The 12,500-nt window shown below is 42.8% G+C and overlaps 1 protein-coding gene across 1 annotated transcript in view; it reads left to right on the forward strand.

Annotated features, from left to right (window-relative positions):
* Positions 1-12,500, forward strand: part of rasgrp3 (RAS guanyl releasing protein 3 (calcium and DAG-regulated)) — a 43,742-nt gene that overhangs the window by 8,791 nt on the left and 22,451 nt on the right. Inside the window, exons 2-5 of the mRNA XM_060878998.1 lie at positions 9,120-9,302; positions 9,598-9,700; positions 9,794-9,856; positions 11,228-11,359. Of these exons, the coding sequence (XP_060734981.1) occupies positions 9,233-9,302; positions 9,598-9,700; positions 9,794-9,856; positions 11,228-11,359 (368 nt within the window). The 5' untranslated portion in view covers positions 9,120-9,232. The remainder of the gene's footprint in view (positions 1-9,119; positions 9,303-9,597; positions 9,701-9,793; positions 9,857-11,227; positions 11,360-12,500) is intronic.

Here is a 12,500-nt window from a genome sequence, read left to right on the forward strand (position 1 = left end):
CCCATCGCGTGCAGGCCGTAAACCTGGGTGATACTTCGATGATGTCATTGCAAAACCGTCCAATCAGCCATCACGATTTGTGATCTATCATCCAGTCTTTGTTAAAGTGTCCCACTTTCAGCATGATGTTATTTCCTGCTAAGAACAAACTTATTTCAATTTCTCACTTTATTGTCTTGTTGTTTAATCACTTGACATGGAGCTGGACTCAGAGGACTCAGATGAGACTGGAGCAGAATCACATTCATCATCGTTCACTAAAGCTGCGCGTAAATGTTTTCTTGGCCAAACAAAACAAGTTCCATCAGGTTTAGAGCAGGCAGTGATTTTGTTCGTACTCGAGTACGTGCAGGTTGATGAACATCAGTCTCCCAGAAATCAGCAAGCTCCATCATGTCAGCATTATATTTAGCCACAAATTCCACAGCGGAGTTGGACAAAGGAAACAGTGCCTCCTAATCACAGCATGTGCTATTGTGGTGTCTGTGATGATCAGAGAATCATAATGATGTCATTTCCCACCTCAGGAACACAAACAACATGGAGGCAAAAGACAAAACAAGACTAACGTTATTTCTGGAGCAGATTTAACTCAACAGAAGTCGACCCAAAGGCAAAAACAATAACGATAAACCTTTAAAATTAAACCTTTACACAGTCCTTTACAGTCATTTATTTGTGTCTTGCTGCATCATAAACCGCGCCCCCGGCCGAGGGACACGTCGTTAACAGATTTAGACTCTAATCTCTACAGTAATATCTACATAAAATTAAATGAATCACGATTCAGTGTTTTATTAACGATTCAACTTTATACAAGTGATCACATGGAGTTAAAACTAAACCCTGCAGCCTCAGTGACTGCGTTAACAGGTAAAGTGCTCCAGAGATTAGTGACAGAAAAAGGTCCAATTTACAGTGATTTACAGCATGAACATGAAGAGATCTGTGATCTTAGTGACCTAGCTCTCAAGTGAACAGACACACACACACACACATACGCACACGCACACACACACTCAGAGGTTAAGACAGAACTTATAAAGCTGTTACAGTGTTTTAAATTTACAGCTCTGAGCAAATTCGGTTTTGTTCTTCTACAAGCTTCAGAAGTGTGTGTGTGTGTGTGTGTGTGTGTGTATATATATGTGTGTGTGTGTCTGTGTGTGTGCATGTGTGTATATGTATGTGTGTGTGTCCATGTGTGTATGTATGTGTGTGTGTCTGAGTGCGTGTGTGAGTGTGTCTGTGTGTGTGTGTGTGTGTGTGTGTGTATGTGTGTGTGTATGTGTGTGTGTGTGTGTGTGCATGTGTCCGTGTGTGTATGTGTGTGTGCGTGTGTGAGTGTGTCTGTGTGTGTCCCTGTGTGTATGTGTGTGTGCATTTGTGTGTGTATGTGTGTGTCTGTGTGTATGTGTGCGTGTGTCCGTGTGCACGTGTGTCCGTGTGTGTGTGTGTCCATGTGTGTGTGTGTGTGTGTGTGTGTGTGTGTGTGTGTGTGCGAGTGTGTCTGTGTGTGTATGTGTGTGTCCGTCCGTGTGTGTATGTGTATGCATGTGTGTGTGCGTGTGTGAGTGTGTCTGTGTGTCTGTGTGTGTATGCATGTGTGTGTGTGTGTATGTGTGTGTGTGCGTGTACGTGTGTGAGTGTACGTGTGTGTATGCATGTGTGTGTGTGTGTCCGTGTGTGTATGCATGTGTGTGTGTCCATGTGTGTATGCATGTGTATGCATGTGTCTGTGTGTGTGTGTGTGTGTGAGTGTGAGTGTGTGTATGTGTGTGCGTGTGTGAGTGTGTCTGTGTGTACGTGTGTGTATGCATGTGTGTGCTAACTGAACTGATGGTAAGCGATGTTGGCGTGATGTCACTCAGTGATCAGTGAGACATTTCCAGGTTGCTGGGGTTTTCTGAAGCTCTTCCTTGTTGTAGATGGAGAATGATGACGAGCTGCAGCTTCACCTGGAACACGACAGAAAAAAGCAGAAAGACGACAGATCAGCAGAGAGGTTCATTATTTTAAAGACACTTTAGAATCTTACAAACTAAAGGTTACTGCACTTCTCAAGTTCATCTAAAAATCATAAACAAACAACTAAACAAACAAATAAATAAGAAAGTAAATAAAGTAGGTACTAAAGTGAACAGAGAGGAAGAGAGCGAGAGAGCGAGAGAGCGAGAGTGAGAGAGAGATGAGTGTGAGGTTCTGTGGCGTTGAAGTCAGGTGTTTTGTCTGTTTGGTGGTTAAACACCAGCGAGCTCTGAACCCTGTGTGCAAGACGTTAGCGGCTCATGCTATCGTCTCCTCAGAGCTGATTTATGTTCCATTTTGCTGCTCTTTTGTTGTAGAGGTCAGTTGAAGGTGACGCTGAAGGTGTGGGATAAGATAACGTCATTAGACCAGCATTAGAGCGCAGCAGGAAATAGTGATTTTTAACACATCCTGTTGATGAGCTGCTGCAGAGACACAAAAACACAAAACCACACCAACACAAAACATACAGCGTATTTATCATCTGACACATGAGTGCTGAGGATCTTTACTCATTACAGGGAACTGATACACACACACACACACACACACACTTCCCTGTCACACACAGTTTCACATGGACAGAAAGTACCCAATTTTGTCATGCATTGAGCTAATTAAGCACACACACACACACACACACACACACACACACACTTCCCTGTCACACAGTTTTACATGGACAGAAAGTACCCAAATCTGTCATGCATTCAGCTAATTAAGCAAACACACACACACACACACACACACACACACTTCCCCGTCACACAGTTTTACATGGACAGAAAGTACCCAATTTTGTCATGCATTCAGCTAATTAAGCAAACACACACACACACACACACACACACACACACACACACACACACACACAAACACATACACAGTGACACATTTCCTGCATTATGTTCCAGTTTACCTTTAGATGTTGTGTGTATTTTTAGTGGCACACAGGCAGGAAACACACACTGGGAAAAGAATAGCAGGAAAACGAGACACACACACACCAACACACACACACACACCGACACACACACACACTGACACACACAAAGACACACAAATGGTTTTCATTGTTAGAGTGTACATTCCCCCGAGCGCTAATGCTAAAGAGGCTCTATGTGAACTCTATGGGGCTATTAGCGATCTGCAGAATGTTCACCCTAATGGACTTTATTATCACTGATTTCATATAAATATCAAGTCAGTGCCCCACCACTATGTGGACTTTACATACGCTGGATCTTGTTTACACAAACATTTCTGGTGTGTACCATGCAGAGCCCCTCCCACTGTCATACGGAGCCCCGCCCCCACCTCGGCCACTCAGACCACATCGCTGTTATGCTAATTCCAGCATACAGACCACTCGTCAGACTCTAAACCAGTTCTGCAACTCCATTAACTTGGAGGAGTAAACAGCATCGGTGACCAGCTACATTGCCAAGTGCATTGATGATGTGACCGTCTCCAAGACCATCACCACACGCTCCAACCAAAAGCCATGGATGGCTGCACAGGTGGCTTTATACACAATAATCCCATGAGAAACTGGCTGACCATGCAGATCAGACCCTGGCAAGATGACCACCGGGTGATGAGACTCCAACCAGGGGTAGAACATCAAGATTGATGAAGTAGCTCAGTATGAAGAGACAATCAGGCAAGGAACTCGGAAGACTGGGAGCTCGGAAGTGACATATATAGTTCAACAGAGAGAGAGAGAGTGAGAGAGAGCGAGAGAGATTAGAAAATTGTTAGCTATGATGGTAATCAGGTGATGGACAATGTAAATTATGTGCAAAGTGCAAACAGGGACTCAGGCTTCCTGGGATGTAAAGCGTCCCACCACTCCACAGTCTGCAGACCTGAGTGACTTCTGAGGGGGGGTAAGGAGACAACATCCAGACATCCCAGTTCACCAAACACTCTGTGACCAGGAACCCTCCAGATCTGCTCCTTTACCTAAGAGAATTATTCATAAGAAGCTGAACTAAACAAATGTGAGTTTATCCTGGACTTAAACACTGAGACTGTGTCTGAGTCCCGAACACTAATTGGATGTCTGCTCTATAACTGTGGGGCTCTGTGAGAAAAAGCTCTGCCAAATATCCTGCACCGTTTGATTGAAGTAGGTGTGACGGATCATAAAAAAAAAACAAAAGATCTCTTAGGTACTGTGGTGTGAGACCATTAATTAGGTTAATAATAGTGTTTTATAATCAATGTGAAACTTGACTGGAAGCCAATACAATGAGTATAAGATAGAGGTGATGTGTTCATATCTTCTGGTTCTAGTTAGGACTCTAGCTGCTGTGTTCTGGACTAACTGGAGCTTGTTTATGCTCCTACTGGAACATCCAGACAGTAAAGCATTACAATAATCCAACCTACAGCGTCTGTAAATAACAATTAGAGGAACTGACTCAGTAGACTTATTTTTTGTGTCTACATACGTTATGTTAGTATGAAAAACTCTGAATGGGTTAAACATGTGTCTAGATTCTTGCTTGACATCGAGCTTATCATCCTGAATAACTGCGACACCTCCTCCCCCGCCTGTTATTCGTGGCTGATGTATATAACTATAACCGGGTGGACAAGCTTCGTTTAAGCTTCGACAAACTGGTTTGGTTTGACTCATCTATATTGTGAACCCTGGGTGACGACTCAATGCAGCTAGCAGACGGTCAGATTAGCCTGCTTGTCTGCTCCCTGGCCCTGGCTCTGGATTGTTAACTAGGCCTGTTCTTAAACTATGTGCTATACTGCACGAAATGAGAGCAGCACCTTCCCATGTGGGATGGACACCGTCCCGTCCTAACAGGCCAGCCTTGCCCTCAAAAGTGCTCCAATTATTTATGAAGCCCACATTGTTTTTGGAGCACCACCTGGACATCCAGCAGTTCAGCGACCATAACCTGCTGTAAGCTACATCGCCAGAGCATACAACAGCATCGGACATCGCCTTCGCCAATTTACACACCTCTACAAAATTACTCTTAGTAATCTCTGACTGACGAAGGCGTATATCGTCAGCTCCTACATGGAAAACTACCTTTGAGTACCGGCACCCTGGCTCCTGGAATACACCTAACCAGTGCTGCTGGAGCCCCTAAAGGGGGTTAGCTAATTTCACATGCCTTAAGATGGAGTCTCCTATAACCAGAGCTCTTTCAGGTTTCTCAGCGGGCGCTTCACTGAGGAGAGCAAACCTGATAGACATGTGAAGTAGAGAGGTGTGGTGCTCCCGTGGGCAAGCCTTCGCGTTAGCTTTGGCTTTGTGACTTTGCCGCCGAGTCATCACCCATTTGCCCTGCTGTGAGCTAACTAACATACACTTATCACAAGTAAAATTAATGCTAATGACAGAGGAAGAATTAATAAACATGCCGCAGCTCACACACATGATTACGTGCCTTTGACTTGAATCAGAGTGGAATATTTAAAAGATCCAAAGAGCGTTTCCTCCGCTACCTGTTTGAAGACAGGAAACAAAAAAGCATCTCCAGAAGAAGAGGAATAAAATTAACTGCGATAGAAAAGTAAAGAATTTAATAAATGAAAGCGACAACATAAAATAACCAAAAAGAGAAAATAAAAAAATGTATAATTTAAACACTGAGACAGGCACGAAAACTCGTTGCAACCGATTCAAACAATAAAGACACTTACGTACGAATGCTGTACATAGACTTTAGTTCAGCATTTAACACAATCATCCCTCAACACCTGATTGGGAAGCTGGGCCTGCTGGGACTGAACACCTCCCTCTGCAACTGGATCCTGGACTTCCTGACTGGGAGACCTCAGTCAGTCTGGATCAGGAACATCATCTCCAGCACCACCATACTGAGCACTGGAGACCCTCAGGGCTGCGTGCTCAGTCCACTGCTGTTCACCTTGCTGGCTCACGACTGTGCAGCAATGCACTTAAGTCCTTAGTTCTGTGTGTGTTCTGTGTAGCTCTGCGTTGTTCTATGTAGCTATGTGTTTGTTCTATGTAGCTCTGTGTTTGTTCTATGTAGCTCTGTGTTTGTTCTATGTAGCTCTGTGTTTGTTCTGTGTAGCTCTGTGTTTGTTATATGTAGCTCTGTGTTTGTTCTATGTAGCTCTGTGTTTGTTTTATATAGCTCTGTGTTTGTTCTATGTAGCTCTGTGTTTGTTCTATGTCGCTCTGTGTTTGTTCTATGTAGCTCTGTGTTTGTTCTGTGTAGCTCTGTGTTTGTTCTGTGTAGCTCTGTGTTTGTTTTATATAGCTCTGTGTTTGTTCTACGTAGCTCTGTGTTTGTTCTATGTCGCTCTGTGTTTGTTCTATGTAGCTCTGTGTTTGTTCTATGTAGCTCTGTGTTTGTTCTATGTCGCTCTGTGTTTGTTCTATGTAGCTCTGTGTTTGTTCTATGTAGCTCTGTGTTTGTTCTGTGTAGCTCTGTGTTTGTTATATGTAGCTCTGTGTTTGTTATATGTAGCTCTGTGTTTGTTTTATGTAGCTCTGTGTTTGTTATATGTAGCTCTGTGTTTGTTCTGTGTAGCTCTGTGTTTGTTATATGTAGCTCTGTGTTTGTTATATGTAGCTCTGTGTTTGTTCTGTGTAGCCCTGTGTTTGTTCTATGTAGCTCTGTGTTTGTTCTGTGTAGCTCTGTGTTTGTTCTGTGTAGCTCTGTGTTTGTTCTGTGTAGCCCTGTGTTTGTTATATGTAGCTCTGTGTTTGTTCTGTGTAGCTCTGTGTTTGTTCTGTGTAGCTCTGTGTTTGTTCTGTGTAGCCCTGTGTTTGTTATATGTAGCTCTGCGTTTGTTCTGTGTAGCTCTGTGTTTGTTCTGTGTAGCTCTGTGTGTGTTCTGTGTAGCCCTGTGTTTGTTATATGTAGCTCTGTGTTTGTTCTGTGTAGCTCTGTGTTTGTTCTGTGTAGCTCTGTGTTTGTTCTGTGTAACTCTGTGTTTGTTATATGTAGCTCTGTGTTTGTTCTGTGTAGCTCTGTGTTTGTTCTGTGTAGCTCTGTGTTTGTTATATGTAGCCCTGTGTTTGTTCTGTGTAACTCTGTGTTTGTTATATGTAGCTCTGTGTGTGTTCTGTGTAGCCCTGTGTTTGTTATATGTAGCTCTGTGTTTGTTCTGTGTAGCTCTGTGTTTGTTATATGTAGCTCTGTGTTTGTTCTGTGTAGCTCTGTGTTTGTTCTGTGTAGCTCTGTGTTTGTTCTGTGTAACTCTGTGTTTGTTATATGTAGCTCTGTGTTTGTTCTGTGTAGCTCTGTGTTTGTTATATGTAGCTCTGTGTTTGTTCTGTGTAGCTCTGTGTTTGTTCTGTGTAGCTCTGTGTGTGTTCTGTGTAGCCCTGTGTTTGTTATATGTAGCTCTGTGTTTGTTCTGTGTAGCTCTGTGTTTGTTCTGTGTAACTCTGTGTTTGTTATATGTAGCTCTGTGTTTGTTCTGTGTAACTCTGTGTTTGTTATATGTAGCTCTGTGTTTGTTCTGTGTAGCCCTGTGTTTTACATTTACATTTACATTTACAGCATTTGGCAGACGCCCTTATCCAGAGCGACGTACGCCCTGTGTTTGTTCTGTGTAGCCCTGTGTTTGTTATATGTAGCTCTGTGTTTGTTCTGTGTAGCCCTGTGTTTGTTATATGTAGCTCTGTGTTTGTTCTGTGTAGCTCTGTGTTTGTTCTGTGTAGCTCTGTGTTTGTTCTGTGTAGCTCTGTGTTTGTTCTGTGTAGCTCTGTGTTTGTTCTGTGTAGCTCTGTGTTTGTTCTGTGTAGCTCTGTGTTTGTTCTGTGTAGCTCTGTGTTTGTTCTGTGTAACTCTGTGTTTGTTATATGTAGCTCTGTGTGTGTTCTGTGTAGCTCTGTGTTCTATGTTCTATTTCATTGTTTTTAATGTTATTAAATCATTTACAACATTCTAAAAAGACACAACTATATATATATAAGATGAAAAATAAGTAAATAAAATGAAAAAAAAAAGAAAAGTAAAATATATAACAAAATGTATTAATCAGAGTGGATTCTCTGTGTGTCAATATCAGGCAGGAGTCACTTTCACACACACAACCTTTACTGCAGGAGGAACTGAGAGTGGACCACGCACACGCGCACACACACAAGCACACACACACACACACACACACACACACACACACACACAGAGCAGTGTGCAGTCATAACTTCTGCTGCATCTCACGAAACTTTCAGTTCACTGTTTTCTCACACAGTGTTTATACACACACACACACACACACACACACACACACACACACACACACACACACACACTGCCTCATCCTGTGCTCTTTGTCCCACCTCTGTGTGTGTGTGTGTCTGTGTGTGTCTGTGTGTAAAAAACCCTAAACCCCATGAATATGTGCTTGAGTGACATCACAGGCTCAAACATCACAAGGCTGTCAATCAAAAGTACTCTTTAGAATATTAAGCTCCGCCCATCAGAGCATCCTTAGTATAGTGAGTTCAGCTTGTTCTTTGAACATTTTCTTTCTTTCTTTCTTTCTTTCTTTCTTTCTTTCTGCTGAATATTAATTAAACACTTCAGCTTTACACATTTCCTGTGACTTATAATATGTTACAATCAAAATATGTATTATTGATTCCTAATGATTTGATTTTTAATAAAACCTTCAGTGGTCCATTGAAGCTGTACAAATGTTGTTTATTAGACTGAGTCACTGCTCAATGTGTAGAAGTGAGCGTTATTTCTTTCAGTTCATTGGGCCAGAGAGATCACACGCCATCTGTGGAAAACCCTCACTCACACACACACTCGCGCACACACACACACACACGCACACACACACACACACACTCGCACACACACACTCGCGCACACACACACACTCGCACACACACACACTCGCACACACACACACACACTCGCACACACACACACTCGCACACACACACACTCATGCAGCCTGTTTACTATGAAGCTCAAAGATGGCGAGGTTCTGCTGTTTCTCCTCTTGTGCAGCGCATTAATCAAATATAAACTCATGAAATCAAACCTAACTGAAATTAAAAGAAAAAAAGACACAACATCTGCTGATGGACATCGAGATTGATTTGTTTTCCCTTCCTTCGACAGCACTGCATTAATCAACCTGCGAGGTTTTGAGAGACTTTTATCGCAAGACACGAGGAGGAACGACGATCCGATGGGACTGATTAAAACTCAGTGAGTTCGGAGGCCTGAAGGTCATGGGGTCGTTCACGCTGGGGAAAGCGGCACCGTTGGAGCTGCTGTTAGACGCCTGTATCACTGCGTTCGGTGAGTTTTCAGATCTGCACATGAACGTTAATGTGGTCAAGTTTCCTCCATTGTGTGTGTGTGTGTGTGTGTGTGTGTGTGTGTGTGTGTGTGTCTGATATGGTGAAGGAGTCTCCAGTTACAATTATACGTATTTCTTATTTCTTTTGTCTTTTTTTTGCAGTTTCTTTTTTAGCTGATGTTCTTAGCTGATGTAGTGAGAAACTGAGGAGTCACATGATCAAGTTTCAGCCTTCTATTTGTATTAAACTATGTCTATAACACTGTGTGTGTGTGTTTGTGTTTCTGGGTGTAGATGATGAAGGAAAACTAAACGGTATTCATCTCCCCCGAACTCTCCTGCTAATGCACCGATGGTACGTCTCATCTCAGGAGCTGGCGAGAAAACTCCTCATCATATATCCTTTACCTGCATTATTTATTTATTTTTACTTGTGTGTATGTAGTTGACTGTACGTGCGTGTGTGTGTGTGTCCTTAACGAGCGTGTACGTATCGGGACAGTACAGGAGATGACAGCGAGCGGATGAGGCTGAAGATCTGCTATTTAATGAGGTATTTATCATTAGCATAACAGCATAAATCTTGCTAGTTACTCATCCACTTCCTTAATGTCAGTTCATTAGATAGCACTAAAGATGTAGCACTAATGCTAATACACTGTTAAGCCAAAGTCTGTGGAGGCCAAAGAAGAGTAGCTGGTGGTGATGTCATATCCTCTGGATTGTGATTGGTCCATTAAATTTGTGCTCAGACACTTTAAGCTCCACCTCCATTCAGAGCACGTTCATTGCAGATTGACTTGAACTTCAAGCTTCAAGTCTTTAACCTGTAACTTAAGTCTGATTCCATAGCTTTAACTTGACTCACATTCAAACTCAGATTGGACTCAGATTGGACTCAGATTGGACTCAGATTGGACTCAGATTGGACTCAGATTGGACTCGTCACAGCACCACAGCTCCAGTCCCACTGACTGACTTGAGATTGAATGATTATGACTCACAGTTTGACTGATTCAAACGTCTGCTCCATCTTCAAGGCTTCTGTTCTGTTCTCTGACATCAACACAGCTTCAAATCTGACTCTCAACTTGTCCTTCAAAAGTCTTTCACTCATAACTGAACTCAGACTGGAAAGAATGAAGGGTTCTTTTTATTTTTTCCCTTTTCAGTTCCTTTTTATCTTTTTTTTTTTTTTTTTCCCTTTCCCTCCTTTTTGGTTTCGTTTAAGGAAAAAATATATTGTGTGTTTAAAACACTTGAAGAGGTCCCAAGAGATCAATATTATCAGGGACTCTTTTAATTATGGAGACATTTAGGCCACTGAAAGGCCTCAATACACACTGACCTGTACACAAACACACACACACACATACACACAAACACAGTTTTAATTCATTCATTCATTCACATATTTTCTACCGCTTATCCGAACTACCTCGGGTCACGGGGAGCCTGTGCCTATCTCAGGCGTCATCGGGCATCAAGGCAGGATACACCCTGGACGGAGTGCCAACCCATCACAGGGCACACACACACACACACTCTCATTCACTCACACAATCACACACTATGGACAATTTTCCAGAGATGCCAATCAACCTACCATGCATGTCTTTGGACCGGGGGAGGAAACCGGAGTACCCGGATGAAACCCCCGAGGCACGGGGAGAACATGCAAACTCCACACACACAAGGTGGAGGCAGGAATCGAACCCCCAACCCTGGAGGTGTGAGGCGAACGTGCTAACCACTAAGCCACCGTGCCCCCCACATTTTTAATGATCTCTGTATTTTCTTTTCATGAAAAGATGAAGCAATTTGATTATAAATCTACAGAACTCTATTTGACCGAATTGAGGGACTAACACTCTGTGTGTGTGTGTGTGTGTGTGTGTGTGTGTGTGTGTGTGTGTGTGTGTAGGTACTGGATTGTAGAGTTCCCTGCTGAGTTCGATCTGGATCTTGGTCTGATTCGACTGACGGAGGAGTTTAGAGACGTAGCGGCACAGCTGGGCTGTGACCAACACCTCCGTCTGCTTGACATCTCCACCATGTGAGCAGACACACACACACACACACACACACACACACACACACACACACTCCTCTCTCTGTATCCATTAGCACACTGTTAGATCTCTGTCTAATAAATTAGTCATCATTGACCCTTGCAGATTAAAAGATGGCTCTGATGGAGATGAACGCTGCTCTGATTGATCTTAATATCACTGCATTGTGTGATGTGTTCATTTCTCTCCTGAACTCTAATAAATGACTCCTCCCATCATTCACAGCAATTAAACACATTAGTCTCTTATGGATTTCTTCTCTAAGAATAAAGGATTATGTTCCAAGTCCTGAGTGTTCCTGATGAGGGGTTCGTGTGGTCTTCTCGTGAGTGTAGAAGCTCAGGGTCTTCTGGGTCCCATGTTCTCTCTGATCTACATCCACAGTGCTGTGTTAAAGGGCTACAGACAGACATGTATATGACATTAGGGACATCTAATGAGACACTTTTCCCAATATTCCCAGTTCCAATATTCCCAGTTCCTTATATCTACAGAATCCTTTATTGTGAGTGCTCTGTTTTAGGGTCTGATGTCCTGGAGCCCTACGTATTTTCTCAGCATTACATATTCCCAGGTTCTTGTGTTTTTTTTAGGTTCCTTTTATTTCCTTGTATACAGGTAGTTTTAAATCCTCAGGTGTTCCAGGTCTCGAATCTTCTCAGGATCTTACTGTCCTCTCTTCACCTCCTCAACATCCCAACATCACTAACATTAGTGTCACTGATGCTCTTGTAGCTGAATGATCACTAATCTCCACAGCCACAATCCAACATCTGGTGGAGAACCTTCACAGAGGAGAAGAGTGGCGCTGTTTAGAACAGCAGAGGAACACATCTGACTTTTCCCAAAATAAAATCATCAAGAATCTATATTTAGGATTCTAGACAAACAAAAGGTGATCTTTTATCAGCCGTGACTGAGAGAGCAGCCATGTTTGTCTTTCCTGTTAGAAAGTATCACGGTGAGGAAAACTTACAGAAAGACGTGAGGGAGGAATTTAGGACCCTGTGAATGTCGACTCTCTGTGAGGTCAGACTAAGACCTGTAGAAATATGCAATATACAAATAATTTACCTTTTAATACCTCTGTCTCTCTCTCTCTCTCTCTCTCTCTCTCTCTCTGTC

The sequence above is a fragment of the Tachysurus vachellii genome, chromosome 10 (genome assembly GCF_030014155.1).
Source record: "Tachysurus vachellii isolate PV-2020 chromosome 10, HZAU_Pvac_v1, whole genome shotgun sequence".
Classification (NCBI taxonomy): domain Eukaryota; kingdom Metazoa; phylum Chordata; class Actinopteri; order Siluriformes; family Bagridae; genus Tachysurus; species Tachysurus vachellii.